Source organism: Leptodactylus fuscus, chromosome 10 (genome assembly GCF_031893055.1).
Source record: "Leptodactylus fuscus isolate aLepFus1 chromosome 10, aLepFus1.hap2, whole genome shotgun sequence".
NCBI lineage: Eukaryota > Metazoa > Chordata > Amphibia > Anura > Leptodactylidae > Leptodactylus > Leptodactylus fuscus.
This window is the reverse complement of record NC_134274.1, coordinates 59834544-59857352: the sequence shown is the minus strand read 5'-3', so window position 1 is coordinate 59857352 and position 22809 is coordinate 59834544. Positions and strand designations below refer to the sequence as shown.

At 42.8% G+C, this 22809-nt stretch overlaps 1 protein-coding gene across 1 annotated transcript in view; it reads right to left on the bottom strand.

The window, feature by feature from the left end:
- Positions 1-22809, bottom strand: part of NUDT13 (nudix hydrolase 13) — a 36578-nt gene that overhangs the window by 763 nt on the left and 13006 nt on the right. Inside the window, exons 3-8 of the mRNA XM_075258468.1 lie at positions 20399-20538; positions 14411-14518; positions 13146-13252; positions 11453-11578; positions 10264-10375; positions 6370-6518 (exon numbers count right to left, since the gene is read on the bottom strand). Coding sequence (XP_075114569.1) covers positions 6370-6518; positions 10264-10375; positions 11453-11578; positions 13146-13252; positions 14411-14518; positions 20399-20538 — 742 coding nt within the window. The remainder of the gene's footprint in view (positions 1-6369; positions 6519-10263; positions 10376-11452; positions 11579-13145; positions 13253-14410; positions 14519-20398; positions 20539-22809) is intronic.

Genomic DNA, 22809 nt, shown 5'->3' with positions numbered 1-22809 from the left:
AAATCCCCACGGTGCAGAATAAAACATTGCGTTTTACAACCCCTGCAAAGTCAATGAGATTCTGGCTAATCCCATCCACACATTGCAAAAAAAAAATCTGCATTGGAAAAGCTACAGTTTCTAAAAGACCCGCCTTTTTGAAAATCACAGTAAGTCAATAATATCAGCTGAAACGCCAGCATAGTCCATATAGGATTAATAAAGGAAGAAAATCTCCTAATAAAAACATAATGAAAAATACTGTGGAAAAAAATGTGATGCATTAACTCTGCTGTTTTTTCTGCAGTGTTTTTTTAGTTGCTTCGCAATGTGGGGCCTTGGGCCTGGTTCACATTTGCGTCGGTAATCCGTTCAGGGGAGTCCACATGGACTACCGAACGCATTGGCAAGCGGTGTGCAGTGAAAGCACACGGACCCCATAGACTATAATGCCCTCAGTCTCAATTTGTATTCCTGACTGGGCCACAAAGTCAGGAAGCTGAGGTTCAAAGTTTTCTGGAGTGGGGTCCACATGGGCTCTACAGGTGGGGCAACTAACTCAGCAATTGTTCTGGGGTGCCTCCTTTGGGGTTGCTCATCACTGGAGGAGGAGGAGGAAGAAGAGGAAAAATAAAGGAATGTGGCATTTTCCTCTTCTCCCTCGCTGGCGGCATTAGTGTCAGAGGCCAGTATGGTGCACGCCTCTTCTACTGAAAACCTTCTTTGGGATGATTGGGACTGTTGAGACATTTTTGTGTGTGTGTGGTGTTTTACTTGAGTATATAAAACTTTATTTCTTGAAACTTTATTGAAAATTCAAAGTGTGGGGTGTGTGTTGTGCTTTAACACGTGTATTTGATGTAAAAAAAATTCCCTTCTAGCTAAAATTGAGTGATAGATAGATAGATAGATAGATAGATAGATAGATAGATAGATAGATAGATATAAAAAAAAAAAAAACTGCGCCAGAAAGCACAAGTGTGATCAGTAACGTATATTTTTTTTTTTACTGATCAGTGCTGGCAAGCTTTGCACAAAAAAACAAAAAGGCTTGTGCAAAAAAAATTAATTCTTTTTTCTACCTACTATTAGAGAAAAAAAAAAACTGCACCAAAAAGCACAAATGTGATCAGTAACGTATATTTTTTTTACTGATCAGTGTGCGGCGGCAAGTGTTGCACAAAAAACAAAAATACCTGTGCAAAAATAAAAAATAAAAAGTACCTTCTTCTACCTAAAATTGATCTATAATAATATAGATAGTAAACTTCTATATTATTATAGGCAACTAACGAAATTTAAAAAAAAAAAAAAAAAAAGGAGAGATGCCAAAAAGGGCTCTCTCAAAAAGGGGAGGGGGAGGCTCTTCTCTGCACAGATGCAGATTTTAGGAACCAGACGATGGAGGAGCCAGACATTCAGAGGTGGTTGGCGTCAGTCAGGAAAGGGTGGAGAGGAGATGGGAGGGGAGAGGTGAGATGGGCTGGGAGACAGTCGAGGGCTGGCTAGGAGAGATGGAATTAGGGCTGGGAGACAGCTGGGACATCTGGCAGTGACAATGGAGTTTTGATGAAGGTAACACCGCGGTAACGCAGCGATCACAGTAAAGCGCTCACAGGGCAGCAAGGGGGTCTGCTCTGCTCACAATTCCCAAAGGGAGTGACGTGAGTAGAGCAGTGACCCGAACTTTACACTGCCCTGCACGCCATTAATTGGTCAATCTGCCATGACGCAGGCAGAGTGACCAATTAAATATCTGGAGGGGGTGGCACCACTGTACGCCCCCCACCAAACACTCGACAGGGATTGGTGCTAGGTATAGCACCAATCACTGTCACTTTCACCTGTCGGCACAGATCATTGGATCTGCACCGGCAAGCTGTAATTGGTCGATGTGAAACAATCAGCCAACTGCAGCGATCTACGTGGTGGGGAGGGGGTTAAACCACCTGATTCACATAAAGAAAGTTGTCTGCTGTCATGGACAGCATTAACCTTCTTACAGTTTCTGTGTCTTGAGACACAGAGACTGTTTATAACCATGACGTAGTATTACTTCATGGTGCGCTAAGTACCTAGCACTCATGAGGTAATAGTACGTCAAAGGTCGCTAAGGGTTAAAGGGAACATATCACCAAAAGACACATTTTAATTATTAATCTTAGAATTTTGGGGGCATTTTTAAAAAATGATTTTTAATATTTCCCACTGTTGTCCAATACAGGGACCATCATCTGTGTACTGTGTCCATATTAATGTCTATGATTTTAAAATGAGATATTATAACAGCTTCTGTAGGTGTAATGTGGAGGTGCCCCAATAGTTTTGTCCATATAGTGTACCGATATAGATACATCTGAAATAAATGCAAAAGAAAGCGGTCGCACAACATCTAGTTTTATCACAAGCAGTATGTCCAGTGGCATATCCTTCTAACAATAAGGCAGATAATTCTTAGTAATCGAAGAAATGGATCAAGCATTCTACAGTGTAAAAATTGCAGTTTTATTCTTTAATCCATTGTGACAATGTCAGTAGAGAATCCATATAAAAAGAAAGGCACAACATTGCTGTACTGTGACGTGTTTTGGACTGTGGAGGTCCCTGGTCAAGCATAGAGAATATACAGTGAGCAAAAAGTTAAAACCCGCAACCCCCTCCCCACTCAGATTATGGATTATGTACAGGTGCAAATGGATGCCATTCACAGGTGTAGAGAGAACATGGAACATTCAAAGACCAATAAAAGTAAGTTCCATGTTACTTGTATAAACTCTTTAGGCCAGCCATGTTTTACCTTAGTTTTCTTACTGACATTACTAGGATGTCAGATATTCCCAATTGTTACATAGCACTGATGGTCATACCCGATTTTACATATTAGTTACTATAAGGTTAAAGTTTATGCCACCTTTCAGTGATCTGTATTCGCTCCACATCATTTAGAATGGCACTTTAACATAATCGATCATCATACTGGGTTAGAGGTCAGGTGATTTAAATGACTTTACTCTCTGTATCTCCCTATATTATAAAAATGAATTTCTGTCTGTCTGTCTGTCTGTCTGTGCTCTAATGCGAACCAAACGACAGGACCGATCTTCACCAAATTCGGTACAGAGATACTTCAGATATCCGGGAAGGTTTAAGACGAGACTCCAAATCGCTCGGACGTAGCGTTGCTGAGATACAGCATTCCAAACACAGTGACCCCCCCCTTAGCCAATACAAACCTGCAAGACTTTCACTCATATTTCAACTGCAATACACACAGTCACTCCACATGCGCTATACAACACTGATATCCAAACTGAGATACACGCATCAGAGGATTAGATACACAGATCAGCACACAGTATCACACGCCACAGGATTAGATACACGGGTCTGCACACAGTCCCACAGACCAGAGGATTAAATACGCACTTCTGCACACAGTTCCACACTCCAGAGGATTAGATACACGCGTCTGCACAGAGTACCACATGCCATAGGATTAGATGCACGCGTCTGCACACAGTCCCACAAACCAGAGGATTAAATACGCACTTCTGCACACAGTTACACACACTGAAGGATTTGATACGTGCATCTGCACACGGTTCCACATGCCGAAGGATTAGATACAGGCGTCTACACACAGGCCCACACTCCAGAGGATTAGATACGCGCGTCTGCACACATTTGTACACGCCATAGGATTAGATACACGCGTCTGCACAGAGTACCACATGCCGTAGGATTAGATACACGCGTCTACACACAGTTCCACACTCCAGAGGATTAGATACGCACGTCTGCACACAGTACCACACGGGGGAGGATTAGATATGCGCGTCTACACACAGTACCACATGCCATAGGATTAGATACGTGCGTCTGCACACAGTAACACATGCCGGGGGATTTGATACGCGCGTCTACACACAGTTCCACACGCCGTAGGATTAGATACGCGCCTCTTCACACAATACCACACAGGGGAGGATTAGATACACGTGTCTTCACATAGTTGTACACGCCATAGCATTAGATACACGCGTCTGCACACAGTACCACATGCCGTAGAATTAGATACACGGGTCTGCACACAGTCCCACACACCAGAGGATTAAACACGCACTTCTGCACACAGTTTCACACACTGAAGGATTTGATACGTGCGTCTGCACACGGTTCCACATGCCTTAGGATTAGATACATGCGTCTACACACAGTTCCACACTCCAGAAGATTAGATACGCGTGTCTGCACACAGTTGTACACGCCATAGGATTAGATACACGTGTTTGCACACAGTACCACATGCAGTAGGATTAGATACGCACGTCTACACATAGTTCCACACGCCAAAGGATTAGATACGCGCCTCTTCACACAATACCACACAGGGGAGGATTAGATACGTGTGTGTGCACACAGTGTCACACTTTGGAGGATTAGATACATGCCTCTGCACACAGTACCACAAGCCAGAGAATTAGATACGCGTCTCAGCACACAGTACCACACGGGGGAGGATTAGATACGCGCGTCTACACACAGTTCCACACGCTGTAGGATTAGATACGCGCCTCTTCACACAATACCACACAGGGGAGGATTAAATACGTGCGTCTGCACACAGTACCACACGCCAGAGTATTAGATAAGTGCGTCTGCACACAGTACCAAATTCCGTAGGATTACATACGCGCATCTGCACACAGTACGACATGTCGTAGGATTAGATATCCACGTCTACACACAGTTCCACATGCCGTAGGATTAGATACGCGCCTCTTCACACAATACCACACAGGGGAGGATTAGATACGTGCATCTGCACACAGTACCACATGACCGAGGGTTAGATGTGCGTGTCTGCACACAGTTACACACCCTGAAGGATTAGATACGTGTGTCTGCTCTAAGTATCACACGGGGAAGGATTAGATACGCACATCTGCACACAGTTCAAAATGCTGGAGGATTAGATACGCATGTCTTCACATAGTACCACCGCCAGAGGATTAGATACACGTTTCTACACACAGTATCACACGGGGAAGGATTAGATGTGCGCATCTGCACACAGTACCACATGCCAGAGGATTGGATATGCACATCTGCACACAGTTCCATACGCCGGAGGATTAGAAAAGCACGTCTGCACACTGTACCACATGCCGTAGTATTAGATATGTGCGTCTGCACACAGTTTCACACGCTGGAGGATTAGATACGTGCGTCTGCACACAGTACCATATGCCGGGGGATTGGATAAGCAGGTCTGCACACAATACCACATGCCAGAGGATTGGATAAGCAGGTCTGCACACAGTACCACATGCTGTAGGATTAGATACCTGCGTCTGCTTACAGATCCACACGCCAGAGGAATAAATACACGCATCTTCACACAGTTGAACACGCCATAGGATTAGATACACACGTCTGCATACAGTACCACATGCTGTAGGATTAGATACGTGCGTCTACACACAGTTCCACACGCCGTAGGATTAGATACGTGCCTCTTAACACAATACCACATAGGGGAGGATTAGATACGTGCATCTGAACACAGTACCACACTTTGGAGGATTAGATACAGGCCTCTGCACACAGTACCACATGCCAGAGAAGTAGATACGCGTCTCAGAACACAGTTCCACATGGGGAGGATTAGATACATGCATCTGCACACAATACCACATGCCAGAGTATTAGATACATGCATCTGAACACAGTTTCACTTACTGGAGGATTAGATACGCGCCTCTTCACACAATACCACACGGGGAGGATTAGATACACGCATCTGCACACAGTACCACACGCCGGAGGATTAGATATGTGCATCTGCACAAAGTACCACACCAAAAAGGATTGGATACTTGCATCTAAACACAGTATTACACGGGGAAGGATTAGATACAGCTTTACTCCAGATATCCATAACAACTCATGACAGGTTTTTCACTGATATCCAAAATGAGATACACATAATCACATGACGCTTATGGACATACACACAAACCACATACAAAATACATCAGTGCAAAACTGGACAATTCTTATGGGGCCAATACACAAACATAAAATGTAATATACCCGTGCGAAGCCGGGTCCTCCCTCTAGTACTGTATATATATTTGACATGGGACTTCCACAGTCCAAAACGCATCACAGCATCGCGAGTCATTGCCTTTCTCTTTATGTACATTGGCTGCTGACACTGTAGCTTTTAATGAATGAATTAAGAAATAAAATGTTATTGCACAGAGGAATGCTGGATCCACTTCTTCCATTAATGATGACAGTACTTATGGGCCAGCAGGAAGCCTATATTCTGAGGACGAGAGGTGAAGTTATCCAGTAAACAGTATTTATGCCCATAATTCTTACCTTGTCATCCTTGACTGTGGCCTGACATGCCAGCATTAGTGAGCTGGTAGGAAATGGCCAGTGCTGGGATCCAAAATACCTAAGATTATCCACCTCCAAACCAACTTCTTCTGCTACTTCTCTCCGAACTGTCTCCTCCAGCGTCTCCCCTGAACATCAAGGAAAGCAGAGAAACACTGAATCCTTCCTGAAGTAAATTTATTTAAAGGTGTTATGCAGACAGAAATAAAGCTTACCAGTGGATTCCCCGTCCTGTATAATCTTTATTACTAATATATAGGTCCACTAGAGCCCTGATGAACACTTTTGCAGAGTCTCTACCTGCTGACGCCTAAGTTCTCGGTGATATCGCCAACTCCACTTTACTCCGGTTGCAGGTGAACAGAGAGGATGGGGGATATTCATGGGGGCTCTAGGGGCCTGGTTATTTATTAGCAATGAATCTTATCTAGTGCAGGGAATGCACTGCTATGTTTTAGTTCTCCTTGAATAACTCTTTTAAAGCTTAGCTTTGACTTATGGAATATTTTTCTGATGCTGTAGAACTGTTCCCAACAAAGGTTATGTAAAACCCTGCAGTAAGACTGAAAAAGGGCTTATATTAAAGGCACCAATGCAATAGTTATCACTTCTGCAAAGTGACAGTGGACGAGGACTTGCGGTGCCACCTAACCAGTCTGACTATGAACAACTCCCAAGGGTGTTTGCTAAGTAGTCAGCCCAATCTTCAGGGGAAGATACAACCAGATGAAACGTCCATGTATTGAAAGGACAGCTTGAGGCCACCACAATGGGAGCTCCTACAGAGTCTATCCAATCTGGCTGGGGTTACCCCACTATGATGACCACATATCCTTACAGGGTATATAAACAAAGGCTGTTTTCATGATATAACCACCTTAGAGTAAAGGTGCATCAAAGGCTTACATTTTTAGGAAATGAACTACCAATTCCATAACCACTTCAGTACCGGGCCAATTTGTGGTCCAGGACCAGACACATTTTAGGTTTATTTCGTATGTGCGGTTTTGAGGGCTGTAACGTTTTTCTCATACGTCTCATTCAACTAATTTTTGCGTCTTTTTTTCGGGGACACATAGGACTTTTTATGTTGTTTTTATTTTCGAATGTGTTTTAATTTTTTTTATATCCGGGAAAATATTAACAAAATAGGAGGGAAATTGTGTCTGGTTTTCTCTTTTCTTTTTTTTTTTTTTATTTAATAACACAAAGTGCTACTGAAAAACTTTATAAAATAGTTTTTCCTCTCCGTTACAGTAATTTTTATTTTGTATGGTGTTGTTGGGAGTGAGGCTATAACCTTTAATAACGGCATTTTATTGGCGTATTATTTTACTTATTATAAATAATTATTTTATTTAATTTTTTTTTTTACTTTTTTATTAATTTTTTTATATTTTTTTTTTCAGATGCTGTCCCCATAACGTCATAAGAGACCTTTGGGGACATCCGATCACTTTCTTTTTGTATTGGAGACCGATTTCTCCTATAACTGGGGCTGGTACATTTAGCCCCAGTAGTAGGAGGAATACAGCCTCCTGCACGTTGTATACACAGTATACAGTGCCTACAAGTAGTATTCAACCCCCTGCAGATTTAGCAGGTTTACACATTCGGAATTAACTTGGCATTGTGACATTTGGACTGTAGATCAGCCTGGAAGTGTGAAATGCACTGCAGCAAAAAAGAATGTTATTTCTTTGTTTAATTTTTTTTTGAATTGTGAAAAGTTTATTCAGAGGGTCATTTATTATTCAACCCCTCAAACCACCAGAATTCTGTTTGGTTCCCCTAAAGTATTAAGAAGTAGTTCAGGCACAAAGAACAATGAGCTTCACATGTTTGGATTAATTATCTCTTTTTCCAGCCTTTTCTGACTATTTAAGACCCTCCCCAAACTTGTGAACAGCACTCATACATGGTCAACATGGGAAAGACAAAGGAGCATTCCAAGGCCATCAGAGACAAGATCGTGGAGGGTCACAAGGCTGGCAAGGGGTACAAAACCCTTTCCAAGGAGTTGGGCCTACCTGTCTCCACTGTTGGGAGCATCATCCAGAAGTGGAAGGCTTATGGAACTACTGTTAGCCTTCCACGGCCTGGACAGCCTTTGAAAGTTTCCTCCCGTGCCGAGGCCAGGCTTGTCCGAAGAGTCAAGGCTAACCCAAGGACAACAAGGAAGGAGCTCCGGGAAGATCTCATGGCAGTGGGGACATTGGTTTCAGTCAATACCATAAGTAACGTACTCCACCGCAATGGTCTCCGTTCCAGACGAGCCCGTAAGGTACCTTTACTTTCAAAGCGTCATGTCAAGGCTCGTCTACAGTTTGCTCATGATCACTTGGAGGACTCTGAGACGGACTGGTTCAAGGTTCTCTGGTCTGATGAGACCAAGATCGAGATCTTTGGTGCCAACCACACACGTGACGTTTGGAGACTGGATGGCACTGCATACGACCACAAGAATACCATCCCTACAGTCAAGCATGGTGGTGGCAGCATCATGCTGTGGGGCTGCTTCTCAGCCAAGGGGCCTGGCCATCTGGTCCGCATCCATGGGAAGATGGATAGCACGGCCTACCTTGAGATTTTGGCCAAGAACCTCCGCTCCTCCATCAAGGATCTTAAGATGGGTCATCAATTCATCTTCCAACAAGACAACGACCCAAAGCACACAGCCAAGAAAACCAAGGCCTGGTTCAAGGGAAAAAGTCAAGGTGTTGCAGTGGCCTAGTCAGTCTCCTGACCTTAACCCAATTGAAAACTTGTGGAAGGAGCTCAAGATTAAAGTCCACATGAGACACCCAAAGAACCTAGATAACTTGGAGAAGATCTGCATGGAGGTGTGGGCCAAGATAACTCCAGAGACCACAGTGCCGGCCTGATCAGGTCTTATAAAAGACGATTATTAGCTGTAATTGCAAACAAGGGTTATTCCACAAAATATTAAACCTAGGGGTTGAATAATAATTGACCCACACTTTTATGTTTAAAATTTATTAAAATTTAACTGAGCAACATAACTTTTTGGTTTGTAAGATTTATGCATCTGTTAATAAATCCTGCTCTTGTTTGAAGTTTGAAGGCTCTAACTTATTTGCATCTTATCAAACCTGCTTAATCTGCAGGGGGTTGAATACTACTTGTAGGCACTGTATAGAGCTGATCTAGGTCTTGTAGGACCCAGCAGCTCTTGCAAGACACTGAGGCCGGCGGATCACGTGACTGCCGGGTCAGAGGGCAGCCCCATCATGGCGACGCGCATAGCTGTATACACAGCGATCGAGAAGGCAGGGAAGGGAATAAACCTTCCCTGTCTTCTCTTTGGGAGCTCCGGCTAAAGTTACAGCCGGCTCCCAGTTTCAGCAATTGCACAATCTCGTGCAATAGCTGTGTTCTAACAGGACGTAACCGGCATGTCCTGTCAGAACAAGGCAACCACTATCCGGACGTATATAATCTATGGGCGGTCCGGAAGTGGATAATATACTGTATACTTACAACATGAGAATTTCAATGTAGATCTGGGTTTACGCAAAGTAACATGTGAAATGCTCAGTACTTTGTTCCATGAAAGCTGTCACATACCTCAATGTATACTCTTAAATTGAAGCTATCACACTACTAAAAGTTTGGGTAAAGCCTAAGCTTAAGGGTTTTTTTTTCCCTTAAAACACTTTACGCACGATAAAGATTATAATGTAGTATGGTTAGTAAATAATATGTATAGCTACTAACAGGTTTATGTAACAAGGCAGAAAAGTGCTCAGTGCACACAAGATTATGTCTGCTTTTAGCACAATTCAGCAAGTCCAAGCAACCTATCAATTAACTTAATGTCCCTGCTATAAAACAACGTTACATATTGCTTACCGATTTCACAGAAACCAGCAAGGGCGGTGTACAACCCAGCTGGATAGGCCTCCTGATGAGCAAGCAAGCAGCGGTTTCCACTAGATACAAGGGAGATGACCACTGGCGACATCTAGTATATGGTAAAATAGATGGTTAGCCTAATAAATTGCTTAAAGTGTATGTGTATATATATATATATATATATATATATATATATATATATATATATACATATATATATATATATATATATATATACTGTATAGATATATAACAACAGAAAACATGCAGATTACAGATGTTTCAATCCGTTCAATTGCTCGGCTTAGGTACAGAGTTTGATATGTCTCTATGACCACAAGACAATATATTGAATACTAAAATTCACATTAATTTAATCTAGCTTTTTCCTCGTCAACTGACTATACTAACAAAGTACAGTAGTCTTCCTCCAGTAGACCATATGGTGCATAGAACCCGAGGCACCGTATGCATAATATGAGTAACAATATTTTTTTAATTGAGTGTACCTCCACTTATAAAACAACTTGTCATAAATAATTAGTACATCTGAATATAAAAAAACTTTGTATTATATTGTATTGAAAATGAGTTTCCTTCTTCACTTATTAGGCTGTTCTCCTTCTTATCCTCATTCATGCTGTTTATTTACAAAGGATTCATATCTGTACTCAACTCACACATAGGAGTCTATGAAGAGGAGAGGGGGAGGAGGAGAATACTGCTGGTTATATAATTGCTGCCTCATTCTGTGCAGCGGCAGAGTCTCTCGAAGATACATCAGTGTCAGAACAGCTCTCTCTCCCTTACTCATAGCGAAGCAGAACCAGTAATTTTGTGTGTTTTCCAGTCTCCTCCATCTTCCTCTCTTTTCCATAGACTAATAAGTAATTCGGCTTGATGAGCAGAGAAGGAAACTTATTTCTTAATTAAGATGTATTACAAAGTTTGTTATATTCACCTACTATTCATTTATGAAAAGTTGTTGCATAACCGTAGATATGACTCAAGTGATTGGTACCCTGTAGACACACACAGAGCATACAGTATATCTGGAGCTTTTCTTAGCAAGGGAAGACCAATAGCTAAAGATGAACCCTACCAAAATTGAGTTTGGGGCTAAAATTGACATGAGTAAAATTCACAAAACAATACATAAGATTACAATTCTTTTAGATTAGCTGACCTGTGGGTAGTAGATCATGCCATTAGAATGGCACACCCGCTTACTCCCTGAGACATTCTTCTGGGTTGGTTTTCCTGATTTGCTGCAGTATTGATGATTGTCATGCCAGCGTAAGAGGGACTGTGACTGTAACAGAGAAGTGATAGGTAAAGAAGCTGGAAGTCCTATGTAATCTATTCACTATGTTCAGATTTATAGAGATTTTATTGGATATGTCGCAAAGACTTCAGAGGGCCAGTGCTGCAGTACCTGTAGTCACCCCTATACTTTGTATATAGGGCACTAGTATTCCAGGCGCACATCCAAATCAGCAACCCCGACTCCTACCACCACCAAGCATGGCTATGCCACAGAACTCGAAACAAACCCGACACCCCCCAACCAAACAACAGCCAACCGCCAAACCAAAAACACCAACAGATGATGACCAAGGCCCAAATAAAGGCGACCATAGAGGCAAACAAAGAGCAATACATCGAGGAATGGAGAAACTAAATAAATAACTCCAAGAAACTCACCATGTACCAATCCCTACAAAGGGACTACACCATAGCCACCTACCTGGAGAGAATACGCCACCCCAAACACAGACAGACTTGAGCCAATACAGACTGAGCGCCCACAATCTAGAAATTGAAACGGGGCGGCACAAGCAGTTATACAAGCCACAGGTTTCACCAGATGTGCACGTTGCATTGCAAAAAATGTACAGCCTCTGGCAATATTCTTTACACTAGTGTAGATGATGTCTGTCACACCACATCATGGCCATTATATATGAGAAGGCAGCAGATTTCTTATACAAGTTCAGGCAAGTGAAAACTACACCCATTGTGCAACCTTTCCCAAGATATCTGCCCAGGGCAGCTCTAGATTTCTGTTACAGCAAGCCTCTAGACCTAAGGAAAGAATGACACATTTAAGACACGGCTATAGTTTCCCTGGGGCCATGTAACTGTCCCCTTCGTTGCGACTTGTAAAGGTATTCATCATACAGGTATACTAACCTACAGAAACAGAATATACCCTAAATGGCCAATTTATTATTAGTTATTTTTAGAGCACCAGGGGCTTTCATACAATATACAAAATACACACCAGAAGTACAATGCTGACAGTGTCCAATTGGTACAGTGGGATAGAGGGCCTTACCTTAAGTAGCTTACAATGTATAAGGGAAGGGGGACAGAGACAGAAGGTGAGGGCAGATAGGGTGTAGTGACAGTAGTGCTATTGGAGGTTGTAAGACTTCCTGAAGTGGTGCATCTTCAAGGTCTTCTTGAAGATTGTGATTCTTGGGGACAGTCATATATGTAGACAGTATATGGAGGTGGTTGTTTGAGTAGCGGATAAAAGTAGAGCAAAGTAGGAGGTCTTGGGAGAATCGGAGGTGATGTGTGGGCAGTTAGAGGGACATTAGGTCAGAGAAGTATGGATAGAACAGGTTGTGGATGGCTTTGTATATCAGCATTAACATTTTAGACTGGACAAAAAGTAGTGATTGGTAGAGAGAGGAGGCTGATGAAAAATTGGGGGAGAGAAGCAGCGGCAGAATTTAGGGTGGTCTACAGGGGGTATTTGCTGGCAGGCTGTGGAGAAGGGTGTTACAGTAGTCTAAGTGGGATATTATAATAAATTATATAATAATTTCTATATAAATAATAATAATAGTAATGCTTCCCAATGGTAATACCCTAGTTAACAGAGAACCAACGTCTTCATCTATTTTCACAACTGCTTTCGATATTTCAGTAAATCTGCCAGAAAATTCTTGTTCCAGAGCAGATTTTTCAAATGACCCTAGGAAAAAAAAAAGAGAATTATCATATTATTTGACCAACTTTTGTTGCAGCTGTCCAAGTTGAATATACACTCAATGACAAAAAAATATTGCAGCAAGGTGTTGTTGGAAAGCATACAGGTATCCTACAGAACATTTGGCTATAGCGGTGGAAACTGTGCCTGTACATCCTGCAAACTTGATAGTTGTCAAAGATCGTTTCACAAATGTTCAACTGGCAATAAATCTAGTGACCTAGCAAGATCATCACACCAGCGGTTGGGGCAAAGTGCTGCTCGACAGCAAAGACAGGATTGAAGTGCAACCTTCATAGTCGAACCTGACCAATGTCAGAGGTCAAAAAGAACCCAAATTTGTTGCTAAAGACAATACATTTCCCATTAATAGGAGTATTAATAACACCACTTCAAACAAAGGCTGCTGTAGCTGGCTGTCAATGGGGACACACACATAATGTCTGCTGTAATACCAAATTTTCTTCTACTAAGCACCTTGAAATGTTCCGGGTAGAGACAGGAGTGTGTAATGAAGGTGACATCAGCTTTTGGATAGTAGACAATATAACTGTGGGAGCTGCTTGCACTTGTCAGTCGATCAAATGATCCTTTCTACTGATGGTCTGTCTGGAATGTTTGCAGCCTGTATGCCAAGTGTCTGAGTCATGATCCCAGCACCATCTAACAGCTTGGTCAGAATAACCTAGATGGCAGGGAATAGATTGAAACAACCACCCGCTTCACTCAGTCTAATAATGCGTACCTTCTCAAAGTCTGTCAATTGGGCAAAATGTCTGAGTGCATTGTACAGGCATATGTAGTAGTCAGCAATCTCTGATCTAAAGGTTCACCTCTGAGAGCCTTTTATACGGCAGCAGGGAAGCAGTTTACACCCTCTTGTGGTAAGACCCAGTGTCTACTTAGACCACACCTGTATTTACATATCTTCCTGAGACATAACTGCACGCAGGGGTTTGCAGTAATCTGATATTTCTATCTGGATGAGTTATCTTTTTGTCAATGTACAATGTGTGCCTAAAGGTCTCTGAAGATCCTAAAAACAAATATGCTAAAAGCAGGCTTTAAACTCATATCATTAGATACATACAGCTTGTATAAATGGTTTAGTGTTTAAGTTTCACAAATAAAACATCAACTTACCTAGATCCAAAGCAAACTGGACGGTCAATGAATCTGAGCAGCCAACCACAACAGAGTCTTCCAAGTTCACATTGTCTTTTTGATATCTGCTGAGCACTTGCAGTAAATCTGAAATGCGTCAAAATTATATTACTAAAACATCATCTCTATACTTAAAGGTATTTATATAGAAAGGAGGCTCATTCCTGTTCTGTAACATACATCCTTCATCCATTATGATTATCCATTTTATTATTTATTATCCATCATTCTCAGATGAACTATACATTCCTCTATGTAATTTCCATTAAGTGATTTTTAATAGGCACTAGAGATGAGCGAATAGTATTCGAAACTGAAGCGGCCGAACACCAACAGGTTAAGCGCCGGCCGCTTCCATTCATTCCTATGGGAGCGAGGTATTCGAAACTAGAGTTTCGAATACTATTAGCTCATCTCTAATAGGCACATTAAAGCTTAATTCCTCAAAAAGAAAACAACTGTTGCACCCATCCAGCTACCCACAGCAGTTCATGTACACTTGAGAAAGGGCACTGTTGCCCGAAATGCGTTGTGTTTTCTGAACCTTAATAAAGTGGTTATATCTTATCGGGTGAAGCGCGGTATCCTTTACTATGGTCCTTTGGCATTTCAGTCGACACCACTGGTGAATTGGATCCTGCAGCACGCACCTCACCCACGGAGGAACTCCCTGTGAAATGGTTCTAAGGTGATACCGGTAGTTGTGAATCCTTCACAACTTCACCAGGTGAGAGTTCATTTGGCACATTGCAATTGTCCCTCACTTAACATAACATACTACACCATATACAGCTCGGTGCTGTTCTTGTTTTTGTCTGTGCCCTGTATAATGGTCGGTGTCAGTAGCATAGCTCAGCTCCCACTGAATTCAATGGTGCTCATCTCTATAGAGGTCACAGAGTCAACTGTTCCAAGTTCCATTTACTGAAAATACACCTCTGAACAGTTGATCCATGTGGGGACCAGCTGTCATTCCCCACTGATCAGACATTTATGGCCAATCCATTTAGGCCATAAATACATTTTGAAAAAACCCCATAAACAACCCCTTTAAGCCTTATTCACATTGCAGTGTTTAGTGATTGACATTAGTGATTGTAAGCCAGAACCAGGACAGGAGAATACAGATGTAAGGTAGAATTTGTACCTCTTCTTTGTTTTCTACTTGCTCCTGGTTTTGGCTTACAATCACTGATGCAAATCACTGACCATTCCACTGACCTGTGACTAAGGTCTTAGGAGATTAGACACCAGGCTAAGAAGAGAACCTATCTTGGTGCAGAAAGGAGCATGAAACAGTAAACTGATGGGTGTTATACAAAGCATTCTTGTATTGGTCGCATAGGTTATATATTGTTATGTCACTGAACTCCGGTTTTAACTTCTGAAAACATGATTGTCTGGTTTAGAAATTCTTTATAACAGAGTACATCATCGATTTAGGACCCTCCAACTATGAACTAGAGCAGAAAGTGGCTCCAAATATCTGCAGAAATCCTACTAATATTATAAGTGTGAAAGTTTGTGTGTTTGGATGTTTGGATGTTTGTGAGTTTGGATGTTTGTTCCTCAATCACGCTAAAACGCCTGGACGGATTTGCGTGCAATTTTCCACAAACATAGTTTTCCCTTAGGATTGAATCACAGGCTACTTTTGGTGCCACTAAACAACATGGCTTCCTAGCAGGAGACTCACAAAAGCAGGACTCCTAGCCCCAGCTATAGACTCACACACACTGCCTCGCATTTCCTGCCTCAACCTGCCTGCACACTCCTTACTGTCACCTCAGGAGTAGCCCTCACTCTACTCACTCACATTTTACATATAGCTTTCCACTATATAACACATCACATTGTCTGTATCAAGACATACACAATACAACACATCACATTGTCTGACACAATACAACACATCACATTGTCTGACACAATACAAAACATCACATTGTCTGTATCACGACATACACAATACAACACATCACATTGTCTGTATCACGACATACATAATACAACACATCACATTGTCTGTATCACTACATACACAATGCAACACATCACATTGTCTGTATCACGACATACACAATACAACACATCACATTGTCTGACACAATACAACACATCACATTGTCTGACACAATACAACACATCACATTGTCTGACACAATACAACACATCACATTGTCTGACACAATACAACACATCACATTGTATCACGATATACACAATGCAACACATCACATTGTCTGTATCACGACATACACAATACAACACATCACATTGTCTGTATCACGACATACACAATACAACACATCACATTGTCTGTATCACGACATACACAATACAACACATCACATTGTCTGTATCACTAGATACACAATATAAGACATCACATTTGCTAGCCCACCAAACTTTTTAAAGCACTTTTACAGTTTCACACGTCTGTGTCCGCCCAATTCTCAAATCACCGCAGACGAAGTCGCGGGTAAAAGCTAGTGGTCATATATATGGTTTACATTAACGTTCCATTAATTTATCTATATGCATATACTTGGTGTGTCTGCATGGAGTATATATATATATATATATATATATATATATATATATATATATATATATCTCCCTATATTATAAAAATGAATTTCTGTCTGTCTGTCTGTCTGTCTGTGCTCTAATGCGAACCAAACGACTGGACCGATCTTCACCAAATTTGGTACAGAGATACTTCAGGTATCCGGGAAGGTTTAAGATGAGACTTCAACTCACTCGGACGTACCGTTGCTGAGATACAGCATTCCAAACACAGTGCCCCCCCCCTTAGCCAATACAAACCTGCAAGTCTTTCACTCATATTCCAACTGCAATACACACAGTCACTCCACATGCGCTATACAACACTGATATCCAAACTGAGATACACGCATCAGAGGATTAGATACACAGATCAGCACACAGTATCACACGCCACAGGATTAGATACACGGGTCTGCACACAGTCCCACACACCAGAGGATTAAATACGCACTTCTGCACACAGTTCCACACACTGAAGGATTTGATACGTGCGTCTGAACACAGTTCCACATGCCGAAGGATTAGATACACGCGTCTGCACAAAGTACCACACTCCGGGGGATTGGATACATGCGTCTGCACACAGTACCACATGCCAAAGGATTGGATACACGCATCTGCACACAGTTCCACGCACCAGAGCATAAGATTTGCACGTCTGCACACAGTACCACATGTCGTCGGATTAGATACGCACGTCTACACACAGTTCCACACTCCAGAGGATTAGATACGCGTGTCTGCAGACAGCTGTACACGCCATAGGATTAGATACACGTGTCTACACACAGTTCCACACACCAGAGCATAAGATATGCACATCTGCACACAGTACCACATGCCGCAGGATTAGATATGTGTGTCTACACACAGTTCCCCACGCCGTAGGATTAGATACGCGCCTCTTCACACAATACCACACAGGGGAGGATTAGATACGTGTGTCTGCACAAAGTACCACACTTTGGAGGATTAGATACATGCCTCTGCACACAGTACCACAAGTCAGAGAATTAGATGTGCGTCTCAGCACACAGTACCACACGGGGGAGGATTAGATACGCTCATCTGCACATAGTACCACATGCCAGAGGATTAGATACGCGCATCTGCACACAGTACCACACAGGAGAGGATTAGATATGCACATCTGCACACAGTACCACATGCCAGAGGATTAAATACACACATCTGCACACAGTACCACACGCCAGAGGATTAGATACGCGCGTCTGCACACAGTACCACATGCCGTAGGATTAGATACGCGCGTCTACACACAGTTCCACACGCAATAGGATTAGATACACGCCTCTTCACACAATACCACACAGGGGATGATTAGATACGTGTGCCTGAATACAGTACCACACTTTGGAGGATTAGATACATGCCTCTGCACACAGTACCACAAGCCAGAGAATTAGATACGCGTTTCAGCACACAGTACCACACAGGGAGGATTAGATACGTGCATCTGCACACAGTACCCCACGCCAGAGGATTAGATATACGCGTCTGCACACAGTAACACATGCCGTAGGATTAGATACGCGCGTCTACACACAGTTCCACATGCCGCAGGATTAGATACGTGCCTCTTAACACAATACCACACAGGTGAGGATTAGATACGTGTGTCTGCACACAGTACCACAAGCCAGAGAATTAGATACGCGTCTCAGCACTCAGTACCACACGCCAGAGGATTAGATACGCACATCTGCACACAGTACCACATGCCGCAGGATTAGATATGTGTGTCTACACACAGTTCCCCACGCCGCAGGATTAGATACGCGCCTCTTCACATAATACCACACAGGGGAGGATTAGATACGTGTGTCTGCACACAGTACCACACTTTGGAGGATTAGATACATGCCTCTGCACACAGTACCACAAGTCAGAGAATTAGATGTGCGTCTCAGCACACAGTACCACACGGGGGAGGATTAGATACGCTCATCTGCACATAGTACCACATGCCAGAGGATTAGATACGCGCATCTGCACACAGTACCACACAGGAGAGGATTAGATATGCACATCTGCACACAGTACCACATGCCAGAGGATTAAATACACACATCTGCACACAGTACCACACGCCAGAGGATTAGATACGCGCGTCTGCACACAGTACCACATGCCGTAGGATTAGATACGCGCGTCTACACACAGTTCCACACGCAATAGGATTAGATACGCGCCTTTTCACACAATACCACACAAGGGAGGATTAGATACGCACATCTGCACACAGTTCCACACACCAGAGGATTAGATAAGCACGTCTGCACACAGTACTACATGCCGTAGGATTAGATACACGCGTCTGCTTACAGTTTCACATGCCAGACATTGAGACACGCTATAGGATTAGATACATGCGTCTGCATACAGTACCACATGCTGTAGGATTAGATACGCGTGTCTACACACAGTTCCACACGCCGTAGGATTAGATACGCGCCTCTTCACACAGTACCACACTTTGGAGGATTAGATACATGCCTCTGCACACAGTACCACATGCCAGATAATTAGATACGCGTCTCAGCACACAGTACCACACTGGGGAGGATTAGATACGCGCATCTGCACAAAGTACCTCACACCAGAGGATTAGATACACCTGTCTGCACACGGTACCACAACGCCAGAAGATTAGATACGCACATCTGCACATAGTACCACATGCCGTAAGATTAGATATGCACGTCTGCACACAGTTTCACTTACCGGAGGATTAGATACGTGCCTCTTCACACAATGCCACACAGGGGAGGATTAGATACACACATCTGCACACAGTACCACATGCCGGAGGATTAGATATGTGCATCTGCAAACAGTACCACACCAACAAGTATTAGATACTTGAGTCTAAACACAGTACTACACGGGGAAGGATTAGATACAGCTTTACTCCAGGTATCCATAACAACTGATCATAGGTTTTTCAGTGATATCCAAAATGAGATACACACAATCACATGACACTTATGGACATACACACAAACCACATACAAAATACACCAGTGCAAAATTGGACATTTCTTATGGGGCCACTACACAAACATAAAATGTAATATACCCGTGCGAAGCCGGGTCCTCCCTCTAGTATATATATATAGTTCATACATGTTTTGTATGGTTTCCCTCTATGTTCTTCAATTTCCTTCTACACTCCATAAATATACTAAGAGGATAAAATGCTTAAAGTTAACTTAAGAGTGTGTGTGTCTGGGTAATGGCTGTGCTCAGGTACTGCAACACCAATTCACTTGAAAGGTGATCTTTTAAAAAAAATAAAAAAAATTATAGTGTGGACCATGTCAATCTGTCTGAGCACTAAGCAGTCTAAAAATCTATAGACATGATCTTACTTACCTGTACCACTGACTGCTGGTGCACAGAAGCGGTTTCCAGATTTCTGAATAAGAGGTGAAAGATTGTGGAATAGATAAAAAGATCCTGAATTCAAGGCTTGGCGACAGCTGTCATCATTTTCTTTTACTTCAAAAAGAAATCTAAGAAGGAACACAACAACAACATTAATCTGACATGTCATGAAGACCTGAGACTACCAATCATATGAAATGGACACCCCACTAAAGTTAATAAAATATTAAAAGCTAGGCATACATTTTCTTTTTGCAGGTGAAAGGAACAAACTTTGTAATAAGGAATATGGCATTGATCAAATATGTACAATAGACGTCTATGGAGAGAAGGAGGGGGAGGAAGAGAAAAGTTCCTCAAACAAAAAGACCATTGCACTATAGAGAGACTGCTTTCTTCCACATAACAGGAGAATTACTACGGTATCCAGCCTTCTCCTGACAATAATGAGTCAATTAATGTAGTAGACAGCCTTATATACCTGTCTTTCTTCTTCTCCTCCTCCCTTCTCATTATACCTCAGCACACGAATATTCATGAGGTTCACCCATTTCTAGTACGGACCAAGATCGCGCAGTTGAAAAGTTTATTCCCTTTCACCTGTACTACTGAGTTTTGCTACAAGGCTGTAGACTGTTCCTAACAAGCTTCTTATGCTATTATAATCCACACTGCAGATGATTGAATGAGGGCTCGTTCACATCTGTGCCCGGGTCTCCGTTTTGAAGGTTTCCATTTCCCGCCCGAAACTGGGTAGGAAACGGAAACCTGCAGGTATTTTACAAATCTATTCATTTGAATGGGTTTGAAAAGTGTCCTGCCATGAGCGCCGGTGAACGTTTTGTTCTCCGCAGCGAAACCGTTTTTTTAACCGGACACAAAGTCGGACATGCAGGACTTTGTGTCCAGTTAAAAAAAAAAAAAACGGTTTCACTGCGGGGAGCACAAAACGCTCACTGGAGATCACGGCCGGACACGGTCTGACAGGTTTCCGCCTTCTCTGCAGAAGACGGAAACCTGAGAACGGTGACCGAGAGTGCAGGTGTGAACCCATCGTTATAAAGGCTTAAGGGGAATTTGTCACCATAACCTAGCATATCAACCCAACCCCACAAGTAGAAGTTAGAATCACCTGAAATAGAAGATGTATCGCCATTTTTATCAATATGCAAATGAGCTCTTTAGAGCAACAATGATATTGGAAAAATTAAAAAAAATGTTATGGAAATACAGAAAAAGCTTTTTTTAAAATGGTATTTTTGTACTCCTTTTCTCGATGTATTCACTGGGGGACACAGCACCATGGGTATAGACCTGGCCACTAGGAGGAGAATGAAAAGCTGTCGCCTCTGGGTTATACCCTTCTCGCAGACAGTCAGTGTGCAGTCCGTTTGTACCGCAGCAGCAGGAGAAAGACACCAAAAAGCAAAAAAAGAACATGGAACCAACAACCACCAACGTATCCTAAACCCGAAAAAGAAGCGAAACAGCTCGAGCAAAAACAGGAAAAACAAGGATGGGATCTATTCTCCCCCAGTGAATACAATGAGAAAAGGATTTTACAGTGAGTACAAAAATCCTATTTTCTCGCTTATTTCACTGGGGGATACAGCACCATGGGATGTCCTAAAGCAGTCTCAGAAGGTGGGAAATATACAGCAAACCTAGGGCACTTGTAAAACCTTATGACCTAAGCTGGCATCAGCAGAAGACACAGAAGGGATCTGGAAAACTTAGAGTAAGTAAGGCAAGTGAGGAGAAAGGCCCTCCGGGAGGATGAGCAAGTTTTCCTCTGAGGAGAGCAAAAGGCCCTCCCCCTGGAATAGGCAAAGGAAGGAGACTACCCCAGGACTGCCCCCTAGCCAACAGGAAGGTCTAAGAGGAGTTTGGAGGCGTGGGAAGCCCGGGAAAGGGGCAGGCCTATTTGTGGCCTAGTCCCTGGCTGAAGCCAGGTGCTAAAGTAGAAATGCAGCCAGCAGAAGGGAGCTGCCAGCACAGATACTGTACGAAGGCTACAGAAGTGCTGGCCAAGTACCTAATAAAGGTACTGGGGGAAAGGACAGGGGGCACCCAAGAAATAACAGGAGCCCCCCAAAGAGAAGATGCTCAGTGAGCGGCATGAAAAGTCCCAGGAGCGCCAGGGGCTTATTCACTAAAGTGGCCCGCCATGCAAGAAAGCCTACTATGGCCCCAGGAAGATGGTGGAGGTAGGCTGAGGACATGGGAACCCATGAAAGAGCCCCAGAAGGATGCCCAGTGGGTGGGGAAATTGACATACTCACCCATCTTCTAATACTCACCTGTACCCATGCAGGAGCCCCAGAAGGATGTCTGATGGGTGGGAGTGGGGAGAGGGGATTGATATACTCACCCATCTTCTAATACTCACCTGGTAGGAC